Source organism: Lontra canadensis, unplaced genomic scaffold (genome assembly GCF_010015895.1).
Source record: "Lontra canadensis isolate GAN:19392208 unplaced genomic scaffold, GSC_riverotter_1.0 scaffold29, whole genome shotgun sequence".
Classification (NCBI taxonomy): domain Eukaryota; kingdom Metazoa; phylum Chordata; class Mammalia; order Carnivora; family Mustelidae; genus Lontra; species Lontra canadensis.
The window spans coordinates 18,187,848-18,214,341 of NW_022631023.1; the positions used below are offsets into that span (position 1 = coordinate 18,187,848).

Here is a 26,494-nt window from a genome sequence, read left to right on the forward strand (position 1 = left end):
TGCCAGCATTCTTAACTGAATTTCTTATATTTATAGGCAATATTCACAGAGAAAGCCATATAACAAAGTATCAGCCTGTGAAGCCCTATGTATCTTTGTAGCCTAGGGCTAAAAATTTCTCTGGAATGTGCAGAGACTTACTCACTTTTAACTTAGCAACTTTTTAACATTTAGCACTTTGAAATCTTGAACATTATAATCAAAATTTATTTCCCCCCCCCCCCCCGTATGGAAAGAAAGTTTTACAAGGTAACTAGGGTTCTAGTCATCTGTTATAGGCTGAACTGCCTTCCTCAAAAATTCATGCTCAAGTTCCTACCATCAATACCTCAAAATGTGACCATATTTGGAGATAGGGTCTTTACAAAGGTAATTTAAATAAAATGAGGTCATTAGGGTGGACCCCATCCAAAATGACCGCTGTGCTTACAGGAAGAGTAAATGTAGAGACAAACACAGGCAGAAGGAAGACAATATGAAGACAGAAGACCATGTATAAGCCAAGGAGAGAGAAAGGCTTGGAACAGATCTTCCCTCACCGTCCTGAGAAGGAACCAACCCTGTTGTCACCTTGATCTGGAATTGTAGCCTTCAGAAGCATAAGAAAAGGAATTTCTGTTTAAGCTACTTATCTGTGGCACTTTGTGACAGCGGTCCTAGCAAATTAATATAACATCCAATTCATTAGCCAACAAATTTTAAGGGTCATGGATTTGACAAGTGGCAGGAGATGTGTCTAGGAGTAAAGATATTGCCTCCAGATTCCTCCCTGGGTTATTAAGAGACATTGTGATTGAAGACAAGAATAAACTTCTTCACAGTAGCAATGCCGACCTTTCTCCTTATGTAAGATGATTGATTCTCTCTTCTGCTCAAAACCCTCTAATTACTTTCCATCTTCCTCAGTAAAAGTAGCAGTCCTCACAGTTGCCTGGGGTGGGTTGTGGGAGGCTATAACATCAGGCAACCCTGTTCTCTGAAATCTCACCCTTTATGACTGCTAGTCCTGATAACTTGGAACTCATCCTGGACTTGTACTGGGATAGGATTAGACTGAGCAACCAGGGCTGAGCAGGAAGTCTGGAAACAGGAGATCAATGGCAGCTAAATCTTCAAAAAGACTTAAAGATTATGACATATCTGGAGCCATAGCAGCTGAGAGTAGATGGGAATGCCCATTGCCCGACATTGGGTCTGCTATTTCCATGTACACCCAAAGGACGGTCACAAATGAAGCACAAATAAACTTTGTCATCTCGGGGTGCCTGGGTGGCTCAGTCGGTTAAGCATCTGCCTGCAGCTCAGGACACGATCCCAGAGTCCTGGGATCGGACCCTTGAGTTGGGGTCCCTGCTTTTCCCTCTCCCTCTGCTCTTCTACCTGCTTGTGCTTGCTCTCTTCTCTCTCTCTCTCATATAAATAAATAAAAAATATTAAAAAAAACCCCTTTGTCATCTCATACACCAATTATTTTTAAATTGCTAATCCTAGTTATTTCCACAAACTCCAGGTTTATATATCCTGTTATTTACTAATTATCTCTACTAGGAAGCTGATTGGCATCTCAAATATTAAAATTCCCAAACATTCCAGACCTTCCCACCTAATGCCCCCAAACCTGCTCCTCCTGAAATCTTGCACAGTTTGGTAAATGGTAACATCATTCTTCTCATAGCCAAGGAACTATCTTTGATTTTTCTCTTTTTCTCTCACATCGACATCCAACCAATCAGTAAATTGTTCAAATGTATCCAGAATCCTATCGCTTCACATAACCAGCCACCATTTTCTTTTGGCTGGATAATTACTCAGTAATTTACTAACTTCCTCCACTCTTCGCTACATTATAGTTGATTCTTTTTTTTTTTAAGATTTTATTTATTTATTTGACAGAGATCACAAGTAGGCAGAGAGGCAGGCAGAGACAGAGGAGGAAGGAGGCTCCCTGCTGAGCAGAGAGCCCGATGAGGGACTCGATCCCAGGACCCTGAGATCTTGACCCGAGCCGAAGGCAGAGGCTTTAACCCACTGAGCCACCCAGGTACCCCCCTTATAGTTGATTCTTAACAGAGCAGTGAATGTGAGCTTCTAAAAATTAAGTAACAGGATACTACTCCCTGACTCAAAGCCTTTCAATGACTTCCCATCTGACTCAGAATCAAGGTCAGACTCCTCACAAGTGCCCTGAAGGGGCTCCGTGTCATCTGGCCTCCGCTACGTTTGCACACTCATCCCTTCCCTCTACTGTCCTCACTCAGTTTCAGCCACACCAGTCCCCTCCATGTGCCTCAGATACTCCAGGTGGGCCTGGCCTCTAGACCTTTCCATCTATACTTTCTCCTCTGCTTGAAGGCTCTTCTCATGGGTATCTGCATAATTTGCTCTTTCTGCTCCTTTAGGACCTTCTCAAACATCACTTCATCAGTGAATGAACCACCTAACCACCGTAAAGGACAATCTCCTCTCCTACCCCATGTATTCTCTATCCCCTTATCCACTTAGCTGACTCCGTAACACTTACCACAGTCTGACATACTGTAGAGTTTACATCTGTGTTTACTTTCCACCTTTCTCTATGTAAGCTCCATGAGGCAGGGAGTAGTGTAGCCTGTTTTGTTCACTGCTGTGTGGCCACTCCCTAGGACAGAGCTGGGCACCAAATAAATATCCAATTCAATGTGAAAATGGCTGTTTAGTAAAATTTTATTTGAAAATTTTAAAGTTATCAAAATGCAGAAAATATATTTTTTAAAGAGTACGATGGAAATGCCCACAGAGTTGAATTAGTGACTACATGTCTTCTCTAGCTAATTAAACAGCATTGACAGGTAGGTATGAGGTGGGATATATTTCTTGATGAATTTGAGTCACTTCCCTTAGGATAAAACCTTCACAAATAACCCAACTTTCCATGTTTGACTTAAAACAGATGATTAGCCGAAAATTAGCTGGTGTGGGCAGAAAGGCATGCATTTAAGAAAGTATACTTACTGGAACGAGGTCTCTTCTACAAAAGAATAAGGATATATCATTAATGCAAGAGTAATATGGTATGATACATATTCATATAAAAGCAAGTTTAGGCTTAATTTCTTTTTCTCAATCTTGATTGTCTCTTGGTGACATCTATACTTTCTAAATCAAGGGTTGGCAAACTTTTTTCTGTCAAGGGCCACAAGGCAAATCTTTAGGTTTTGTGGGCCAAGAGGTAGAATTGAGGATATTAAGTAGGCACTTACATAATAAGAGAGACCAAGTTTCCAAAAATTTTTATTAATAAAATTCAAAATACAATAATAATAATCAAAGTCTTTTGTATAGGTCTATTAATTGGAAAAATAGAATTCTTTCATTGACAAGTATAACATTTCTGCTAACTGGGATTCAAAGTTAGTATTCCTTCTTATCAAACAGATTGTAAATATTCATTTGTAAAAACATTCTTAGCTTGTGAGCCACAGAAACCCAGGTGGCAGGCTGGGTTTGGTGCACCAGTCATAGCCTGCCAACTCCTGTCTGAAATCAAGTTCAAGGAAATGATCCTCTTGGATAGATTTTCTATCAGCTGAGAATGGGAGTAATATTCTTCACTAATGAATTCCTAACACCCAAGTCAAATCTTTGATTAATTCAGCATTTTAAGAAAAATGTATTTACCAAGTTTCCAATAAAGATATACTTTATTTTGCAACTATGGATAAAGATGACAAGAATTTTGTCTGAATCATCTTATCTGTCTGTACTTTCACCGGTGACCAGCAGGGGGCCTCAGCTGGATTCCATTCATAAAATTACATTTACACTAGACTAAGATTGGAGCACCAAGGAGAGGAGCTATTAATTCACAAAGCAGCTATTCTTAATTATAGGGATTATGCTTGAAACAATGCCATGGAAACATTTTATGACACTGAATATCTATTTATAGGTTAATTTTTATGTTAATATGTTTTTTAAACCTAAGTTCTAAAATTAATGTTCACTATAAAACAGTGGGTCTAAAACTTGCTTATGCTATAAATTAATTTACTATTCTATGAAAAAAAATCCTGCTTTGTACACTCTTTCCAACAGACTTGATGGAGTTCTGCAGCTTTTGAGCTCTCAGATAATTTAAAAAATCCCCTAATTTTAAATAAAGATGGGGAGTAAAGAAATACTTTAAAAGAATAATACATTATTTTCAAATCTCATTCATATTAAACCCATTTTATCATAAAATGGGTGTTTGGAGTTATAAGAGGTCTAAACCTAAGAATTAAAAACTTTGTCCAGAAGCAACTGTAATACTACAGGTTTCTAGTTTTTATTGAACAAGGACATATATATGTATATATATGTATATATATACATATATGTATATAGTTATTTTAGGTTGACATTCAACATTCTGGTATTCAACACTGATAAAATATTTCACTGATTTATTTCAATGAAGCTTCTTATGATAAAACTGGAAATCCATTTACATCTTGAGATACATAATTCCTAACTTAAGGGGCTCTTAAATACATGTCAATATACTATACATATCCATGTGCTTTGGCTATCTGTCAGTATCACCCCATTAAGCCACCCCACTGTGCCTCTCACATAGTCTGTGGTGTTTCCTGAATGTTGTCATGAGGAAGCTCTGCCTTTTCTCCCTCTGTTTGCCAAGGTCCTTCATAACTCACCCACCTGTCACCTGGGACATTTTCTGCTGCAGAAAAACCAAGGAAAAATACCCGCTAGAAATTGTTAGAACTAATTGAGAGAAACAACGTCTTGTAAGAAAACTCTATATCCACAGGAAGTTATCTAGCAAAGAAGGGTGAGATTCACTTACTTGAAAAGTAGCCTTTCCTCTGAGCATAGCACACGCCAAGGCCACAAACAGAAATCACTAAGGCCACGACTACTACAGCTGCTATGATGCCACTTATGTTGAGATCATCTGGAATGCAAAACAAGCTATGCATGAATTCAGGTCAAATATATGGACAGAGGCAGTTATTAAATTGAGAAAATTCAAGTAAGCTCCCCATTTGTTGCTATACTATAGACGTGGGTGGTTCCATGCTGCTGAAGCCTGTTCCATTGATTCCCTTCCAGGACAAGGTTCAAAACTGAAAATATTAACAGAATTAAGTTTTGCAAGAATCTTAAATTGAAAGAAGTTCCATGATTCAGAAATAACATGTATGGTATTCTCTTGCATTCATTTGGGGGAAATAGTACTTCAAAGGATTAAACATCAGATTGGAAGTGATCTTCAAGGTTCAGTGAGGTCAAGTATTAAACCACCACACAACCCCAATTCTACTCAGAATTCTTCTATACCATCATCTGGGTCAATTTTCTCAATAATGGAAAACTCATTCAGCCCCCAAGAAAGCCATGTGACTGTTGTTCTATAAAATAAGAGTTGGAAACATGTTTCTTGAATTTAATTGGGCTTGTGTATGGGTACATATAGACACATACACACCCACAACATATATGCCATTAAATTATCATCCCATTAAGTTTAAAATGAACTACACTCTCCAAGACTTTTTCCTGTTGCTATTAAGTGATCTTTCCTCTAACCTGATACAACTGGATTTTTTGGACCCAAGTTTGAAATCACTACCATGTTACTAACCTGCGAGGTTCTTTTCAGATACAGATTCTGTTATCCAAGGATTAGATTATGAACCTTCCAAGATTAATATTTATGCAATTGGGAACAGCAGCAAAAACGTCCCCATTCAGATCACTAATAAAATGATGACTATGACTTTGTTAGGCAAAGAACTATAGAACAGGCTATTACACACCTCCCTTCATATAATGGAATTTATTATACCTTCTGGGTATGGGCTCCAACTGTGTGAATACATCTAAATATTTAACCTGGGTCACATTTCTCCAGCTTGTCCATCAGGATTTCATGAGCCACACCTTTCCGTCATTTGGATACTTCCTATGTATTGATTAATATATAAATTACCTATACTTTTTAAAGGAACAATTCCTCAAAGGGTTCTTGTTTTAAAAGCAAGTATTAGTTAATATGTGATTAAGTAATTTGGAGAAAATATAGGTAGCATTTTCTCAACAGTAATTGTAGATATTTAAAAGCACTGCACATTTTGGGAAAGATTTTTTTTAAAGAAATATTATTTAAGTGAGTATCCTTATCATAAAACTTTTTGGTCTCAAAATTTTTTTCTAACGTCAAGGGTTATTAATTTTCTCATATATCTGAAATATTAAATGATTTTTTAAGAAAAAAACTGAATACATTTTTTGGAAGGCTGAGCAATTTGACTGGAGTACAAAACATTAATTATTGCTTGGTGTAAAGTCAGTTCATTTTTAGGGGCACCTGGCTGGCTCAATCAGTAGAGCATGACACTTGATCTCAAGGTTGTAAGTTCAGGCCCCACATTGGGCACAGATTTTACTATAAACTAAAATCTTAAAAAGCAAACAAACAAACAAACAAAAAACTCAGTTCATTTTGCTTGAGCATTGAGAGGTCAGTAAGACCCAGCTATTTATTTACTTAAAAAAGTAGCAGACAGAGAAAAACATTCCACAATATTAATAATTTAAGGCAAAATAAAATCAATAAGGAAAAAATCTACAATAATTATAATAAGGCAAAATTAAGTTAATAACTACAGAACCAAACTGTACCTACTATTTTCTTTGTAGCAGTCAACGAATGTGATGTCTGCAAAGGTTTCAATCTCAGGGCTATTATCAGACAAATATCCGTTCTATAGTTTTGTCAATGAACTTGACATCTATGAAGGATTCAACCTAAAGGCAGATTCTAACAACAACAAAAACCTGTCTTACCCTGTAAGTTATGGTATAAATTTTACTTTACTTCTCTCAGTGAAATGGAAGAAGACTTGTAAGTTAGAGATGAGTTAGTAACAACATGTACAAAAATATTTTGGTTTTTTTTTTAAAAAAAAAAAAAAAAAAGCCACTACAAAAGGAAGGCATCATCATTCTAACCAAAACAAAAGGAACCAAACTGTTAAGATGCTAAGTGTGAGTGGGGTCTCCTGGGAGTTTTACAAGGGGCAGCTTGGGCATAATCATCAGATCCATGATTTACTTTCTTTTTATACTTTAAAAAGAGCTTCCTTAGAATAGATTCTGGTTTGGGTCGTAAGTTATTACAGATAACCCATGAAGGAAACTTGACATATGATTTCACAAATTTTTATGTATCAAAAGATATTCAATTTCAACCCAAGGTCATGAAACATCTAGGATCGATGGATGAGCATTAAATGAACAAATTTTAACTTCTAAGCTGACTTACACTGAAAAGAGTAGATATGGGAAAATCATGGTCAAATTAAACTGGTAGGAATAGTGCAACGCAAACTATTAAATTTCAGCTGTTTTGCACTTTAAATAAACATGCACGCTTGGAATAATGTATTCCAAATAAAACTGCATGATTGGAAAATGTAATTCGTATGTTAAGGCCATGACATCAAAGGTATTATTTCTTGAGATGAGGCTAAATTAGGCATTGAAATTAAACAGGACCATTTAAAGAAAGAAAAAATAGTGCAGGTGGCATAAGGTCACAGTAAAAAAAACATGAGGGTAATATGTGAATAAATGCAGTTAGGAAAACACCATATTCATGCATTACCTTTAAATATATTCTGATGATTTTTTGAATGGTAACTCCAGCACTAAGATGGATACTTCTGATATTTTAAGCAAATGTTTATGTTTGACTATAAATGTCAACACTTGAGTGAATTGGATGGATAATATGTAACCCTGAATTTTAAAAAGACACTTGTGGAAACTAGAATACACTCCTAAGTATCTTATCCTTTATGGCATCCTAAGGTCTAATAAGATTATATTTTCTTTAAAAAACAATCCCAAGAGTTTAATCGTACATAAACACCACAAATTAGTGTGCATAGATCTGTATATCTCTGAGCACATTGAAAACATGAATTTCTGACCTCACAGAGATGAGGACAAACTCCTGAACCAAGGGGAACTGTGGGTATTCTGTTTTGGGGTGCAGCCCTCCGGAATGACCTTTAACCCCACAAGAGCAATCTCCAGCTGCCCTATGACATAATCTTTTTCAAAACACAGGACTTTCACAAAGGGAGAATGAACCAAATTATTAGAAATAAAATGAAAAAAAAAGTTTGCTCTGAAACTCATATAATCTGAAAAGATTCCCAAGTACTAATTTTATTGTACTAATTTTATTGACTTCTAAGAAGCTTATTTTGTGAAATATATGGCAGATATGTTTTATAGCAAATAGAGATTCATAACTACATTCGACATGTCTTTCTTGAGAGCCCGCTCTCAAGCACTGTATTTTAGGGGATTGAAAAAATTATCCACCACTAAGACGGCCAGCTCCTGACAGTGCTCACAATATGCCAGTGCTATTCTAACCCTTTCAAATATCCATTATTTTTTTCTTTTTGTTAAGTAAGATGTACTCCCCATGTGGAACTTGAACTCATGACTCTGAGATCAACAGTCACACGCTCTACCAATGGAACCATAACACAATGAGGTATTATTACCTCTACTTTGGGGAGACTGAGGTTAAATAATTCACCCAAGAATACATAGCTAGTAAGTGACAGAGCTGGAAACTTAACTCCCCAATCCTTGACCCTGAGCACTTTACAAGTCTCTTAGCTTTTGTTTGAAAGAAGACCACCCGGACAAAAAAAATTTTTTTTTTTGACAAAAATATTTTTTAAAAAATGATTTGAAAAATCCAAAAACTTGAAGAGTAGAGTGTTAAATATTCTTGGCTTGTTTGGGAGATGGACTGAGAACAGCATGTTTGCTTTTTGCAACACATTATGTCAAGCTAATTTTAAATACTCCCTCTGGTTATTCTTCTAGCCAGTCAGGCACGGTCCCACCCCTGGCTCCTTCCCATCCCCAAGTCCACGTGTGCTCTGACTGCAGACCATCGTTCCTCCCAGTACCGCAGGCTTACCTACTTGCATTCGCTTCCCCGGACACCTGCGATGTCCAACAGAATTACGGGCTTCACAGGAATACTCTCCACTGTCTAGTTTTGAAACAGTGTTAAATTGCTATTTGTGGAAGGAAAATAAATATATATTTTAAGCCATGAATCCGTAAGAAGACTTCTCAAGTAACCATGTCTCTTGAATTTTAGCATGAAGTTGGTCTTTCCTTTGTCATGCGTTAGGACTTGATGTCTTTACTGTGAATTCAAAACTCGGCCATGCCTTCAAGGGGTAAGTAGCTGGGCTTCCTGTTTATTTTGATAGAGAAAGTCTTAAATATATATGGGGAAGTGTCTTTGTTTCATGATACCGTGGAAGTGGTGTGGTTAGGAAGGCAATGGGCATTTTTTAAAGTTTATAGCACATGGTAGTTTAAAGTTTGGTGGTATTTCTAATTCCCAGGAAACACCATTTGTAAAGAAAGGCCGCCTCGGCCTGAAATGGCTAAGGCAGTTTCCTCAGCCACTAGTGAGTTTACCACAGCAGCAGGTAATGAGCACTTCCTCTAAAGGGCCAGAACTTCTACCAGGAAGTAGCATAGGGTCTAGGAAAATCTTAATCAGTGTGATTTATAGGATTACAAATTCTATCAGTTGTGGCATCTTTGAAAATTCTGAAAGGATAATGCTCTAACCTTTGCTCCTTCTACTCTCTGCCAAAACAACTGAAAGGTAAGACTTTGGTATAATAGGCTTTATTAACTGCTATTAGTGGATTGATCCCCTTGGTGAATTTCTGGAGGGGAGGGGAGGGAAGAGAAGAGAAAGGAAGGAAAGGGAAAGAGGAAGGAAGAAAGGAAGAAAAGATGGATGGATATATGGATGGGTAGCAGGGGGAGGGAAGAAAAAGGAAGGCAAGGGAAAACAGAAGGGAGAAAGGGAGGAAGGAAGGAAGCAAAGATGGATGGATAGATGACAAGAAGGAAGCGAAGGGAGGGAGGGAGGAAGTTAGGAGAGAGTCAGGGAGGGAGGGAACACAGTAGGTCCTGAACACCTTAAAGGATCCTTCCAGGACCAGCACAGAGGGTGAGAAGGATGCCCAGAAGCATGCTTTCGGTGTCCTCCTGTCACACCCTCAATACCGCCATGGTCACCGTTGACCACAGCCACGATAGCCATGAGTCTCTAAGGAGCACCTCCTCATTGGCTTGGATCCTCACGCAATACATGCTCCTAAAAGCAGCCAGGTTTTTGATCCACAAATCCCTTTTTCTCTCTTACTTGTCATTCCCCACTACTTACATCCCCCTTCTTTTTGTATACTTAAACGTGATGGGATAGAAAGTTTCCCCTTGTGTGTTTCACCTTATGAAATCCTCTCTCCTTGTGCCAAAAGCCAGACTATAAAAATACTCACCAGCAATGCAAGGGCAAGGGTAAGTCATTAACGATAAGTTAGACTAAAACCATAAATGACCTACTAGCACATAACTGGTAATTAAAAGAAGGTCATTGTCATTCATACACTGGAGTCTTTTGTTGCCTATTTCTCAGGCAAGAACCCATCCTTGTTCTGACCTGGTGCAACCCTTTGACATCATAAGATATTTCAAGGGTTGAGGCTAAGTGGGGAAAGTGAACCTGTCTCAAACCTGCCTTGGGGCTTTTATCACCTGCTTGGAGAAAAAATAAATTTGAAAAGTAAATATAGCAATGTGTGACGGCAGTTTTTCTGCCCGGCTCCTCAGTGTAAAATCTGTCGGACCTGCTGACTGAGCCTGCTGGAGCTGCAAGGGCGGGACCATGGTCTTCCTCAAGGAGCCACGCCCATCGATATGCTTTATTATTTAGCCACTTTATTAAATATGCTTTATTATTTACCAGAGGATCTACTTTTTTAAATGTTATTATGTACTAGTAGAGTGAAAGAATGAAACTTTCAAAATTTGTTAAAATATTATTATTAGTTCTCTATAAAGTCTGCTCATCTCTGGTAGTGCCTTTTCTGTCACTTCCCTGGGAGTGCACCGCCATCTTTCCCGCTGCCCCTTAAGCAATGGTATCAGCCCTCTGTTTTCCATCAGTTTAGTTCTAATAATTTTTCCTCTCCAAATACAAGACAGCTATGAGGCCAGTGCTTGAAATGACCTTACCAGAGTTCCAGATTTTGTATTCACTGTATAGGAGCTGTTGGTGCTTTGGGAGCCAAGTTTTGTATTCTCTGACAAAGGGATGCCATCTTTAAACCAGGTGTACTCAGGGGCGGGATTCCCTTCTTTGTCTTGACATCGAAGCTCTACCACCGTTCCACTCAGAGCAGAACTGGGTACTTCACAGGTTGGAACTGCTGGAGCCACTAAAGGAGGGAAGTCAAATGGCACTGGTTATTTAGAAGTTAAACAAGGATTTTAACAGCCAGGTCAAGATGGGCTTATTAGACACCTGTGAGAGAGACCGGCTACTTGCTCAAGAGATCCATTTCCTTTCTTCATGGGCACACAGCCAGACCACATTTGCCAGCATGAGTTCTGGACAGTGGCATGTGGGAAAAGTCATATATGCCATTTCCAGGCCTTACCTATAAACACGAATCTAGGAACTACTTTGAAGAGATTTTGGAGATGTAACTAAGGTCCCAAATCTATTGTCTTTTAAGATAGGGAGATTACATAGATGGGTCTGACCTAATCCCATGGCCCCTTGAAAACTTGTTTTCTCTGGGTGGTCACAGATGGGAAAGTCAGAAATTCAGAGCACAGGAAGGACTCAACATGCTTCTGTTGGGCTGTAGATGAAGAGGGCCGTGTGGTGGGGAATATGGTGCCCCTAGGAGCCGAGTGTGGCCCCCAGCTCACAGCCAGCATGGAACTGAATCTTCAGCTGTACAGACAGCCAAAGGATCTGAAATCTGCCAACAAAGAGAGCAACCTTTCCCCAGAACCTCCAGACCAGAACCCAGCCCACTGACTCCCTGATTTCAGTCTTAAAATACCCTGGGCAGCAAGCCCTGCCTTGCTGAGCTGGACTTCTGATCTACACAACTGTGAGCCAATACATGGGTGGTGTTTTAAGTTGCCAGGTTTTGATCATCTGTTATGTAGCAAAAGAAGACTAATACACCGATTCACAGACCTGTACCCCTGGGGATAAAAATATATTATATGTTTTTAAAAAAATAAAATTTATTAAAAAAAAAAAGAAGAAGAAGACTAATACACCAGTGGAATCTCCTGCAAAATTTTCTGAGTTAAATTTCTTCTCTACTAGTGCATCACTAGTATTTTAGAAAGACCCTGGGTTATATAGAAAAAGGAAGAGGAGCCATTTTAGTCTCTGTGATCAGCAGTTTATACTAACATCTATGGAGAAGACAAGAAGATGTTCCTCCACCGATTGTCATCATGAGCTGTTAATATCTATCAGTGTTTCTCATAGTAGCTAAATATATTGGCCTTGGAATTAGTCCTACCAGGATCCAAATCCTGGTCCAGACACTTATTAGCTGTGTAGACTTGGGAAAATCATTTAGCTTCTATTTTCTCATCTATAAAAATGAAGTCGTCAGTGAAAAATTAAGTAAAATTACATATGTTAAAGAGCCTAACATACACTAGTTGCATAATAAATGCTAATTTCCCTTCTTTACTAAATAACTTCTTCCTCTCCTCTCCCCTCTTCTCTTCTCTACTCCTCTTCTCTTCTCTTCTCTTCTCTTCTCTTCTCTTCTCCCAAATAACTTCTAATACTTTACCTGCCCTACTTTTTTGTTTTATTGCTCTTCTGTCATCTCATGTGTTAGGATTTTATATGGTAAGAGATAATCCACATATACTGAAAGGTATTGAAAAATAAGTTCTTCAGGGAAATGTTCCTATGTACAAGATAGGCCCATTAAGATTTACCTTAATCTGAAATGAAAAGAGATTTCGTTAGAACAAATTTATAAGAGTAAAATTTCAGCAGTGAATGAGGTGAAAAGGGGCTATAGCCAAGATTTTACAGGAAAGGTGGTGCTGTTGATTTCTAGAACCTTCTGGATGGGAAAGAGGGTGGGGAACAGTAATCTCACAGATACAAGCACATCACACCTAGGACTTCTAGAGTGACCGTATCTTCTTCCAGGTTCTGGCCTTGCTCAGATGGGGCACTAACTTCACAGCGATATTTCCCAGCATCGGTTCTTGTAACATTTTTGATCCGTATACTGAAATCTATCATCTCGGCTCGATCTTTAAAATCACCTTTTAGAAAAAGAAGACAATGATGTTAATAAGAATGCAAATAACTTTCTACATACTACCTTCCTCGAGTCACTTCATTCAGTGACCAAAGGATTTCTTTTCCTATTAGTAAACTCAGTTTAAAAACTCAAAAGGGACTCTTAAGTATAGGAAACAAACAGAGGGCTGCTGGAGGGGAGGTGGGTGAGGGGATGGGATAACTGGGTGACGGGCATTAAGGAGGGCATGTGATGTGATGAGCACTGGGTGTTATAGAAGACTGATGAATTATTGACCTCTACATCTGAAACTAATAATGTGCTATACGTTGGCTAATTGAATTTAAATAAAAAAAATAAAAACTCAAAACACTGTATGCAAATGTGACTATTTTCAAATTTCCTTTTTTTTAGAATGATATACAGTTCACAAAAGAATATTCAGTTCAGGGTGCCTGGGTGGCTCAGTGGGTTAAGCCTCTGCCTTCGGCCCAGGTCATGATCCCAGGGTCCTGGGATCGAGTCCCACATCGGGCTCTCTGCTCAGCAGGGAGCCTGCTTCCTCCTCTCTCTTTGTCTGACTCTCTGCCTACTTCTGCCTACTTGTGATCTCTATCCGTCAAATAAAAAAAATAATAATAATATTCAGTTCAGTATTCTCATATTTTAGAGGAGTCAATTCTCATTCCTCCCTCAGGCCCTTTCTAATATGCTTATACAAACATTCCCACCTTCAGAAGACACTGCAGACTCTAGTTCAATTACCTAGAACAGTAAATTACGTGCAGTGGCCCACATCAGACTGCCATAAAGACAAGGTGAAGGGGTCTTAAAAACATTCTTTTGATTAGTTTTTTGGTGCAGAATGAAGATAGCGTTTTGTATAACATTCAGGTGCTAGACTGGCAATGGTAGAAAATTCAAGCAAAGACATCCCTGAGGACCACAGCAGTTCTATCTTGACAGATGAGAACAAGGGGGGTATTTTAAATTCTTTATGGACTTTGAACGTTTGTTCACATGTTTAATTCTTTAAAATTAAAGTAATGCATAGCATCCTAAAATAATAGCATGCTTCTTACACTTGCTAAATTATATTCCCAACTTTTAAAATGCTTATAATGGAAAACTTCAAGTGCACAAAAAATTACAGAGTATTTTAAAATAAATCTCATCACCCAGTGACAACAGTAATCCATACACAGCCTTCCTATTCTGTCTACACCTCTAAACACTGAATTATTTGGAGGCAAATCCCAGACATCATAGCATTTTATCCATTATCATAAATACTTTAAAAGCTCATTATATATCCAACAAGAAGAATAGCAAGTGGAAAGAAATGTATGACAAATAATTAAAATAAAGCATTGTTAAAAATAGTTGTATTTACCTTCCCCGCCATAAGTCTAAGTCTTAACTCCATAGGCTTCTTAGTGATGGCCTAGCTTTCTAGATGGTGATGTGGAGATAGGGTAAAATTATTATCACCGAGCAGTGACCCTCCATCTCACTTCCACATCAGCTCTTCTCTCAAGACTCTCAAAAGTCTAATCTACTGGGCCAGCAAAAAGCAGTCCATTTTACATCTTTCAGGGCTGAGCTGAGATATGAAGGGTCCAGGGTCTCCATGGAGTTCACCTTCTTCTGTTCTCTGTTCTGTTTTCACGGTGATTGTGTTCTAGGTTTCAGGCATTGTTGGTTTCATCGTACACTTAAAAACACTTCCTCTTTCACCATACACAAAAATAAACTCAAAATGGATTAAAGGTCTAAATATGAGACCTGAAACCATAAAAATCCTTGAAGAGAGCAGAGGTTCTCTCTGACATTGGTTGTAACAAGTTTTCTAGATAAGCTTTTTTATTCTTCCAATGTTCTAAGATTCATTTTTTTTGCACCACATCCAGTGCTCCATACAATACGTGTCCTCCTTAAGACCTGCCACCAGGCTCATCCATCCCCCCATTCCCCTCCCCTCTAAAACCTTGTTTGTTTCTCAAAGTCCACAGTGTCTCATGGTTCATCTACCCCTCCGATTTCCCCCAATTCACTTTTCTTCTCCTTCCCATAATGTCCTCCATGTTATTCCTTATGATCCACAAGTAAGTGAAACCATATGATAATTGACTCTCTCTTATTTCGCTCAGCATAATATTCTCCAGTCCCATTCATGTTGATATAAAGTTGGGGTATTCACCCTTTCTGATGGAGGCACAATATTCCATAATATATATGGACCACATCTTCTTTATCCATTCGTCTGTTGAAGGGCATCTTGGCTCTTCCCACAGCTTGTGATTGTGCCATTGCTGCTATGAACATTGGGGTACATATGCCCCTTCTTTTCACTACATCTGTATCTTTGGGGTAAATACCCAGTAGTGCAATTTCAGGGTCATAGGGAAGCTCTATTTTTAATTTTTTGAGGAATCTCCGCACTGTTTTCCAAAGTCGCTGCACCAACTTGCATTCCTACCAACACTGTATGAGGGTTCCCCTTTCTCCACATCCTCTCCAACATTTGTTGTTGCCTGTCTTGTTAATCTTTGCCATTCTAACTGGTGTAAGGTGGTATCTCAACGTGGCTTTGATTTGAATTTCCTTGATGGCTAATGATGATGTATGTCTTCATTGGAGAAGTGTCTCCAATGTCTTCTGTCCATCTTTTGACATGATTATCTGCTTTTTGGGTATTGAGTTTGAGGAGTTCTTTATAGATCTTGGATATCAGCCCTTTGTCTGTAGTGTCATTTGCGAATATCTTCTCCCATTCTGTGCTTTGCTTCTTTGTTTTGTTGATTGTTTCCTTTGCTGTGCAGAAGCTTTTGATCTTGAAGAAGTCCCAAAGGTTCATTTTCATTTTTGTTTCCTTTGCCTTTGGAGACATGTCTTGAATAGATAGGTCTTCTGAGGCAAGGGAAATAAAAGCAAAAATAAACTACTGGGACTATACCAAAATAAAAAGTTTCTGCACAGTGAAGGAAACAATGAAAACTAAAAGGCAACCTATGGAATGCAAGAAGATATTTGCAAATGATACATCTGATAAAGGGTTAGTATTCAAAATATATAAAGAACTGAATCAACTCAATATGCAAAAAACAAGTAGTCCAGTTAAAAAATGGGCAGAAGACATGAACAGATATTTCTCCAAAGAAGACAGACAAATGTCCAACAGACACATGGAAAGATGCTCAACGTCACTCATCATCAGGGAAATACAAATCTAAACTACAGTGAGATATCATCTCACACTTGTCAGAATAGCTAACATCAAAAACACAAGAAACAACAGGTACTAGTGAGGATGAAGAGAAAAAAGAACCCTTGTGCACTGTGGGAATGCAAACTGGTGCAGCTACTATGGAAAACTGTATGGAATTTCCTCAAAAAATTAAAAAACAGAACTATCTATAATCCAGGAATTGCACAACTGGGTACTTACCCAAAAGATATAAAAACACTAATTCAAAGAGATACATGCACCCCTATTTTTATTGCAGCATTATTTACAATAGCTAAATTATGAGAGCAGCCCAGTGTCCATTGGTAGATGAATGGCTAAAGAAGATGTGGTAGATCTATATATAATGGAATGTTACTCAGCTATAAAAAGTATGAAATCTTGCCATTTGCAACAATATGGATAGAGCTAAAGGGTATTATACTAAGCAAAATAAGTCAGTCAGAGAAAGAAAAATACCATATGATCTCACTCATATGTGGAATTTAAGAAGCAAAACAAGTGAGCAAAGGGGAAATGAGAGAGAGAGAGAGAGAAAGAAAGAGAAACCAGGAAGTAGACTCTTAATATAAGAGAACAAACTGATGGTAACCAGAGGGAAGATGGGTAGGGGAATGGGGGATATAGGGGATAGGGATTAAGAGTACACTTATCATGATGAAAACAAAACAAAACAAAACAAAATGATTTAAAAACCCAGTATTCTCAATAATTAGTCCTGTCCTGTTCTCATCTGTAAACTAAAGAACTCAGGCTACACTTGGTGTTCTCCTGTTCTCACCTCATCAAGTCTATAGCTTCTTACCTTGAAGAGCCTGTTGGTAGTAGACAAAGGACACACTCCGGCCCAGTTTCTTCCACTCTAATCTGGAGGAAATGGTCTTCTTTGGGGATTTACAGGCTAAAATAACCTCTAGGAACAACAACAAAAATACTTGTTTTCTAATTGTCCCTATGAATTTATATTTTACTTAAGTAAATTTTTAAATAGCGTTTAGGTATTCCTTTATAATTTAATTAATTCATTCATTCATTCACTCATAAATTACTTCAATGGGCACCATGATGGCTTAGCCCAAAGATGAACCAAAAGCATTAGAGCTCTTCTCCATAACAACTGCATGACATTAGGGTACTGACCATAGTTCATGAGCCTCAGTTACCATCTGTGAAATAAGATAGTATGTCACAGAGTTGTAGTGAGTCTTCAAATACAGTAATACATGCAGAGTGCACATGCCTGGACATGGTAAGTAATTGAAAAGTGGCAGTTATGATAATTATTTATCATTTATCTTACTATTCCCAGCCTCAGTCGTCAGGGAGTTTATAGCCTGAGAGAAGAGACAAATAAGATAATGTAATTTTACTCCATTGTGATAAGTGCCATGAGTGCCATTGAGGTAAACAGAGAAAGGCACTCGGTTCAGCCTGTGGGATCCACAAACATGCCATCAACATGCTGTGTCCTCACTCAGACCCATTCTTTGATAATCCTTTCTGTTGATATATTGATACAAACCTGATATGATCTCCTATTAAATCATGAATTTCTATTTCTTATCTCTATCCAGATAAATTTTGAGAAGATTTAATCTTGGCATCACATTTAACTGCCCCACTGTAACTCATTTAAATCACTTTATTGCAGGAAATTTACTATACTTACGTCATTAAAAATTCCTGGATCCTCCGAAGGAACCCCTCTTTTAACAATCCAAACAATATGACTATCCGTGGTGGGGTGGGGGCGGGGGGGAGCCCAGCACTTACCTACCAGCTGCTTTGAGTTGAGAAAAGGAAACCTCTGGTTGTAAATATTTTTAAAGTACATTTCAGTCACGCTCCCTAGAGTGTCACCTTCATAGTTCTGAGACTTTTTTTCCTCACAATGCATACAGTTTTTTTTTTTTTAATGCATACAGTTTGACCCCAAAAGCACACATCTTTGACGAGAGGAGCAATTATGTTCAAATCCTTTCCATACCTCTGGTTTTGATGCAGCAGATTTAACGCCATTAAAAAAAATTCAGGATATTACATGATATGGTAGATTAGAAAGCAATACTTTTATTATCCCAGGTTTTATTAATATACACATAGATGTGGACAGAAAGCTTATAGAAACGTGTATGAAAATATGAACCCAGTGATGATTTCTATGTGACAGAATTATGGTGTTCCTTTTTATTATATGTAGTTTCTAATTTTCCTTTTAGTTCCACACATATTGCTAGAAATAGAGAAATAGAATACAAGGTAATGGAAAACAGAAAATACGACAGAGAAAAGAAAGGCAAGGGAAAGAAAAAAACCCACAAAATTGTTTTCAAGGGTGCCTCAAGTTTTTAGAGCAGGTTTTCCATGACAAAGAGACATCATTTTACAGACATGTTTACAATTATGCTACAAAGACAAATGTGTGCTGAGGGACTTGTCTGAGGAAACACGGTTCTGTTCTGGTGATTAAGGAGAATGGGTGGTGACTTTCCGGAGTCTTGAGTTTGAGATAGGTTTCCTTCCCGTATTTTGTTGAGTTTCCAACAATTAAACACACACCCACCCTCATTTTTAGCCCACACGCTCTAGTCTTAGGAATAAATTTGTATTCAGTCACATTGTTTCTTATATTTAACTACATACACAGAAACACACACACACACACACACACATACACACACAGACACACACACGCATGGCCCTTTTCACCAGGAAGATATGACTTTTGTCCTCATTGCTCTCTGGAAAACCTCTGCACAAATTATATCAAAAACAAAACCGATGGTTTTCCTAAATGCAATGACACCCACTCCTGCCTCTCTCGCAATGACCATGGAAGATGTGAAGTGATGGTATAGGTCATCCTCAGATGTTGAGTACGTGTGTCCAGCATTGTTCCTGAGCTATTATCAGTGAGCAAAACAAAGATCCCTGTTCTTTCAGCTCTCACACTTTGCAGGGGGAGTAACGCACACAAGAAATATCATAGGGGTGCCTGGGTGGCTCAGTGGGTTAAGCCTCTGCCTTCGGCTCAGGTCATGATCTCAGAGTTCTGGGATGGAGCCCCGCCTCAGGCTCTCTGCTCAGCGGGGAGCCTGCGGTTCCCCACCCCAACCCTGCCTCTGCCTGCCTCTCTGCCTACTAGTGCTCTCTCTCTGTGTGTCAAATAAATAAATAAAATCTTAAAAAAAAACTGTTTAAAAGAAAACTCATAAAGTGAATTAAATGCTACATCGGGAGGTAATGAGTGCTGTACTCTACTCTGCTTAGTAGAACAGGAGTGTTAGTGTACAATTACAAAACACCTGAGTGGTCAGACTTCAACTCATTTAGAGAGTGACCCATTTGACTAAAGACTGAAAAAAATAATTAGGATTCCTTAGAATGTAAGAACATATTTCCTAGAATTTGAAGTTGGAATTCACCATGTGTTTCTTTGGGACACTCCAAGCAAAACCATAGTCAGTGCTTCCATCTGAAGGTGCCAACACTGTGACCCCCGTAACTGGGGGTCAGTAAGTCAGCCAGAATCATGGAGTCAACAACCGAGGATAAAGAACCAGAGAACTGAGAAGTTGGCTACCATGGACTGTCCTCTCTATTTTCAGTGAAAATGCACGACCAGCATAATCTTGTATGCAGCCCTTAGGATTATTATACCATAAGGTAGTAGTTTCAGGCACGGCCTTTTGGAGTCAGACCTCCGCCATACACTATGTGTGTGCTGTTGGGAAAATTACTAACTGTTTTTGAACATTATACTCACATTTGTTTGTTTGTTTGTTTGTTTTTAAAGATTTTATTTATTTTGATAGAGATAGGAGGAAAGAGAGAGAGAGAGCACGAACAGGGTGAGGGGCAGGGGAGAAGCAGGCTCTCCGCTGAGCAAGGAGCCCGATGAGGGGGGCTCAATCCCAGGATGCCGGGATCGTGACCTGAGCCGAGGTCAAATGCTTAACTGACTAAGCCACCCAGGCATCCGTATCCTCACATTTGTAAAAAGAAAGAAAATAACAGTACTCATCTCATGAAGCCGTTGTGAGATTAAGTGAGGGAATACATTATTGATACACTTGGGTGTCTGTGGTACTTCGTACATAACGTGTGCCATCAATCGTTATTATTGCTTTCACCCCTGAGAACCTTCTTTTAGTTGTAGTTGTAAGTACACCTTGACATGATAGAAATCCTCGCTTTCTACAACCCAAATTTACCTAAGAATCACTCAAATTTGAGCTAAAACCTGTACCTTTGAGACAGCAGGATAGGATACAGACATAACCCCTATTTTCGCAAAACAAGGCATACTAAAGCATAAAAATGCTTCAAGTTCTTTTGTTAAGATGATCATTTCATTCCCAAAAATACGTTTCCTTCAGGTCGAGGAAAGATATTTCTTTCGTTTAGAAAAAGCGTATAAGCAGTAATATTTTCATGTAGCAAAACAGTCATTTTAGGAATCACATCGCTAGAAATCACTGTGAATTTTAATTTTTCTAGGATTCTGTACTGCTAATTATCTTCTGATTTTATTTTCTGTGCTCAAGTTAAAAATCATCAAAATCTTATGTAATACAAAAATAGAATTGCTACAACCAACACAGCTCTGAAAAATTACCAAGAAATTACTTCTGTGAAGAAAAGCATGCTATTAAACTGATTCATAGCTCGCAGTGTTGGACATTCTGCATAGAGGCTGCTCATATAATTTATAAGCCTAGAAAAGCTGCTCTCACTTCAGTCTCATTCTGTTCTTGGCACCACTATGGGAAGTGATACAAAACAGCAGTACTGCAAAGAAGGAATTAATTCATGATTTGTTGACATCAGAGAGACAAGAGACAAGAAAAAAAAAAAAAAAAAAAAAAGAAATGAATGAGGTGGAACATACCTACACATATACACAAATCACAAGATATTTTAGACTTTAACTAAAATCAAGCCACTGCATGAAATATGCTACTACTAAAAATGTGGAAGAAGATAGAAATTTATTTTTGCTTTAAGGAGAGCCAAGTTGGAACAACTGGGGCACATATAAAATAGAATCAGAATATACATCTTTTTCTTTAAAAATTTTGTTATTCTATTTGAGACAGAGAAAGAGACAGAGACAGAGAGCATGTGAGTGGGGGAAGGGGCAGACAGAGAGAAGCAGACTCCAGCTGAGGGCAGGACCCCTCCCCCCACCAATGCCCCCACAATGTGGGTCTCTATCTCAGGAACCTGAAATCCTGACCTGAGTTGAAACCAAGAGTCAGATGCTCAACCGAATGAGCCACCCAGGTGCCCCTATAATTCTTAATTAAAAAGAGCAGAGGGGAAACAAACAAACAAAAAATAAAAAATCGGGCGCCTAGATGGCTCAGTGGGTTGGTTAAGCCTCTGCCTTCGGCTCAGATCATGATCTCAGGGTCCTCTGGTCGAGTTCCGCATCGGGGTCTCTGCTCAGTGGGGAGCCTGCTTCCCCCTCTCTCTGTACCTGCCTCTCTGCCTACTTGTGATGTCTCTCTGTGTGTCAAATAAATAAATAAAATCTTTAAAAAAATAAATAAAAATAAAAAATACTTATTCAGGAGTAAGACAAACATTTGGCTGCAATATTAAAGAAGGATTTTTTATATTAAAAAGAAAACACTCATTAGAAAATAATGTAAATGGCACACGATTTTAGTTTGGAGTGATGGAAATTTTTGGAACTAGACAGAGGTGGGAGTTACACAACATTGAAAATGTACTAAACACCACTGAAGCATTCACTTGAATGTGCTGGCTTTATGTTATGTGAATTTCACCTCACTACCTTTTTTTTTTTTTTTTTTTTAAGTAATGTAAGACTGTAGAGTATAACTTTGGCATCCTAACTGAGATAACATGCCATAGGACCTAGATGGTGGTGGAGGGGTAGGGATGTATATTCATGGTACCAGTTGGGCCCAACAGTGAGAACCTTCAGGAAAGTACAGAGTAGGACAATTCACTTCTTTTGTCCTTACAGAGTCCTGGCCCATCTTTCTCTCTCACTGCGTGGTCCTTCTTTTGGCCTTTCTGGTCTCCTTTTCAATACCATGTCCAGCCCTGTCTATCCTCTCCACAAGTGCTTCATAGACCTACATCACTCCCAGTCATTAATTTGTTCTTCCCACGTCTTTCCACTTAAAACTAATTCATGATAAAGAGTGAGTGTTTTTGAGCTTTATCATATAATAGATTAGGACTTCATTAATTGAAATAGTTGTTCCAGTAATTTGTTATCAAGTGATGTGTTACTTGTGAATGGCAGGCTGATTCTTATTGTAGCATATTTTTATTGACCAAGCACTTGTAATACAGTGGGCTGGGCACTATTATAAGTCCTAGCTAAATACTAATTTACTTAGTTCCTTCCTACCCACAGTTCTCTTCTTTAATCTTTGTCTCTTTCCTTCAAACCTATCTCTTCCAACTCCAGGAACCTAAGACGTGCCTGAAGACAAGAGCTCAGACACATTTGACACTTGTTTCTTAAATGTTTACAATCTCCGGCTCAAACGAGCATCACACTTAGGATATGGTAAATCTTCCGGTTGCCTAGTATTACTGTGTTCTGGGTAAAAGAGATTTCATAACAGTAGTAGGTGGTCAATATTTGAAGCAAACTTATAAAAGCCCTTATAAAGTTTTCCTTGGGTATTAGAGGTTTTAAAATTTTTTTTAAATTGTGGTTAAATATATGTATCTTAACATTTATCATCTTAACACTTTTTAACTTTTACCATCTTCATGATTTTTAATAATTTAGTGTTACGTATTCACATTGTTAGGCAACCAATCTCTAGAACTTTTTCATCTTTCAGAAATGAAATGTTATACCCATTAAACACCAACTCCCTACTGTAAATATATTTAAAAAGTTAAATACATAACAAGATGGCACCCCAAAATAGGCTATATTAATGTCATCTTAAAAACATGAAGTAGAGTGGTGCCTGGGTGGCTTAGTCAGTTAAGCGTCTGCCTTTGGCTCAGGGCATGATCCCAGGGTCGTGGGATGGAGACCTGCAGCAGGCTCCTTTCTCAGCAGGGAGCCTGCTTCTCCCTCTCCCACTCCCCTGCTTGTGTTCTGTCTCTCTCTCGATCTCTGTCAAATAAATAAATAAAATCTTAAAAAAAAAAAAAAGGAAACAGACTCTTTACTCCCCCGCTCCCCCCAAAAAAAACAACATGAAGTAGAGTGGGGTTTGCAGCATTAATTTCCATTTACCATATCCAGCTGGCGGAAACTTTGCAGGACCTCCATTTACCAGTTTCACAAATTAGATCTGCTTTGCTGCAGATAATATACGCAATTAGAGGCCTTCTTTGTACATCGGGTCTTTCACTGAATGTCCAAAATTTCCACTGAGGCGGTGGAGAAAGTTCTCCAGCACAGAGCAGCATTTCGGAAGGAAGAATTAGTGCAAGGGAAGGCAGATACTCCAACAAATAGATAACATCACACACGTCATACTTGTGAGTCATTTGAACAACACAGTCCGTGAGAAGCATAAGTTACTCTACCTTGATATTCTATTGCTGTGACCACTTGATGGTCTTTTGGGGCAGAGAATCCATAGGCCTTATGATCTGAAAGATTAAAACAGATAGAATAATTAAAATAGCACCAAAGACCACTTGCAAATGTTTGAATGGAATGCAACATTAAGGAAAACTGGCCTAAAGTTTGCTGACTGTTTCACACATGCATAACCCATAAGTTTTAAAGTATCAAAATAAGAAAAACCAAGTCAAACCCTCTATGTCTCTTCCATTTTCTGTATTGTGGTTTTCTGCCCTCCTTTCCCAAAGCAAAACCCATGGATCTCTCAGGGCCCCAGGACAGACAACACAATCTGACAAGCCTGACTGTGAAAGGCTTTTTTTTTTTTTTAAGATATATTTATTTGCTTTAGAGAAAGTATGAGCAGAGGGAGGGGCAGAGGGAGAGGCAGAGAAGCAGACTCCCCGCTGAGTGCAGAGCCTGAGTCTGGGCTAGATACCAGGACCCCGAGATCATGACCTGAGCTGAAGCCAAGAGTCCAACAATGTGCAATGGACTGAGCCCCTCAGGAGCCCCAGGTGGCTTTGTCCTTAATTTAGCCCAGTATGCGCTAGCACTGATCTAATGAAGATGGGATATGGTGAGAAATTGGTGGTTATAATGAAGGCTAAGGACTGGCTCTGAAGCACAATGGGAAGATGGAAGCTGGGCGGTGGTAACTGGAGAAGTTGCACGTCATGGTAATCTCAGCAGGGAGGCTGTAGTTGAGGTTCCTCCATCTTGACACTATTAACAGTTGGAACCAGCTCATTCTTTGTTGTGGGGGGCTGTCCGGGGTATGGCAGGACGTTTTGTTGTATCCCTTGCTTCCGCCCACTACGTGCGCATAGAACCTCCATCTCCCCTATGGCAAACCCAAGTCATGACAACCAAAAATGTTTCCAGACCTTCCCAAACGCCCCCAGGGGGTGGGGGTGGGGAAATCACACTTGGTGGAAAACCACTGCTTTATACTTAACAGTGAGGCTGCTTTGAAGAACCAGGAATAGAAATAAAGAGACTAAAGAAGGACCAAAAAACCATGAGTTCAAGGACTTCAAAAAAAGTTCCTGCGAGATCAGAAATTCTTGGGTATAAAATAATATATTACACTTCTGGGAAGGAGAGAAAAGTGTTTCACATAGCACACCATCTTTGATTTATTCATCTGTAGGGACACTGACATGTAAATTATGACACTGTGCTAAGACTTCATTGGTCCTTAGGAATACATGCTATTTGGGATAACTTTTCTTCTCTTTTTCTCTCCCTTAGAAGCCTGGACAGCAAATATAGTTGTGAATGAAATGAAAGCTCTTAGAAACCTAAAGGCCTTAAGTGTCTAGTTCTCCCGTCTAACACTGTTCAACTATTCAGGTTATATATCTCTAAATTGCAAACCTATTCACTAGACAAATCAGCAAAGCTGGTGTCTATTGGGAAGAATGTAGAACTGGGCTGATTGCTTTTATTGACAACTGTAAATCTGTGCATCTAAAGAAGGGACCTACGTGGCCCAGTCTTAGAGAGATGTCAGGTCATCAAAGAGTGATTTCAAAATACAACTTTTGCTTGTGTATTAAAAAAAAAAATTATGAATGGGTCCAAGCCAACTTTTTAAGTATCCCCCTTTTCCCTTTTCCATATACTCTGCCACATACCAGACTATGTCCCATAATCCTCTGAACCCCACCCTAACCCCATATGCCTTTCTTTTCCAGTTCCTCCTCTCCTTCCCCAGTTTTATTTTGTAGAGCGTAGAGAGGTCCAGATCTTCAGAGAGCCAGAGGGAGGGAAGACACTAAGCTCGCCAAGCCAGGAAAGCCAGGACCTCCTGCGTTCATTCTGTGTCACACCTACATTTAAATGGCATGATCGCGGAACGTTCATCTGATGATTCCGATTCCAAATCATTATCCTGTGAAACTTTGAAAGCACACTTTGAAAAAAGCCTCTTTTCTCCTTTAGCAATGTGTAAATTAGTGCCCTCAGAGAAGTTCTGATTGTGACAGGCATTTCTCGTGATTTTTGAACTCTTTTCGTTGATTTTTTTAGACAGAACAATGAAGACTCATATTCCCTAGAAACCAGTTGAGGGGAAAATCTGGGCAAAATAGAAAAAGATAATCTTTGTTCCCTCCACATCATCATATCTTTGAACTTTTCAAACCCTGCACTACCTACTGAGAGTGTTTATTTTCCTCGGCCGGCTTGGGTCGTCTTTCATTTGAGGCGAATGTTAGTCCAATCTGACATTGGAGGATTTAGGACTGGGTCCAAATATTTTCCCCTTTTCTCAGTTCCAGTTTCTTACTTGCTAAAACACCCTTAAAGAAAAACTTCTTAAATTTTCAAAAATCACTTTAAAAGTTCTATGTAAGAAACGGCTGTTAACTCAGGGATTTTACTAATTTCTTCAGAACTTTCATATGTATATGTTTGAATAGAAAAAAAAAAATGTCCCAAACACCAAAAAAGAGAGGATTCGCTGAATTGACA

The 26,494-nt window shown here is 38.7% G+C and overlaps 1 protein-coding gene across 1 annotated transcript in view; it reads right to left on the bottom strand.

The window, feature by feature from the left end:
* The window catches only part of JAM2 (junctional adhesion molecule 2), a 62,383-nt gene that overhangs the window by 2,108 nt on the left and 33,781 nt on the right, over nt 1–26,494 (bottom strand). Inside the window, exons 2-8 of the mRNA XM_032865503.1 lie at nt 23,977–24,042; nt 17,243–17,350; nt 13,060–13,212; nt 11,125–11,327; nt 8,996–9,095; nt 4,829–4,936; nt 2,992–3,007 (exon numbers count right to left, since the gene is read on the bottom strand). Of these exons, the coding sequence (XP_032721394.1) occupies nt 2,992–3,007; nt 4,829–4,936; nt 8,996–9,095; nt 11,125–11,327; nt 13,060–13,212; nt 17,243–17,350; nt 23,977–24,042 (754 nt within the window). The remainder of the gene's footprint in view (nt 1–2,991; nt 3,008–4,828; nt 4,937–8,995; nt 9,096–11,124; nt 11,328–13,059; nt 13,213–17,242; nt 17,351–23,976; nt 24,043–26,494) is intronic.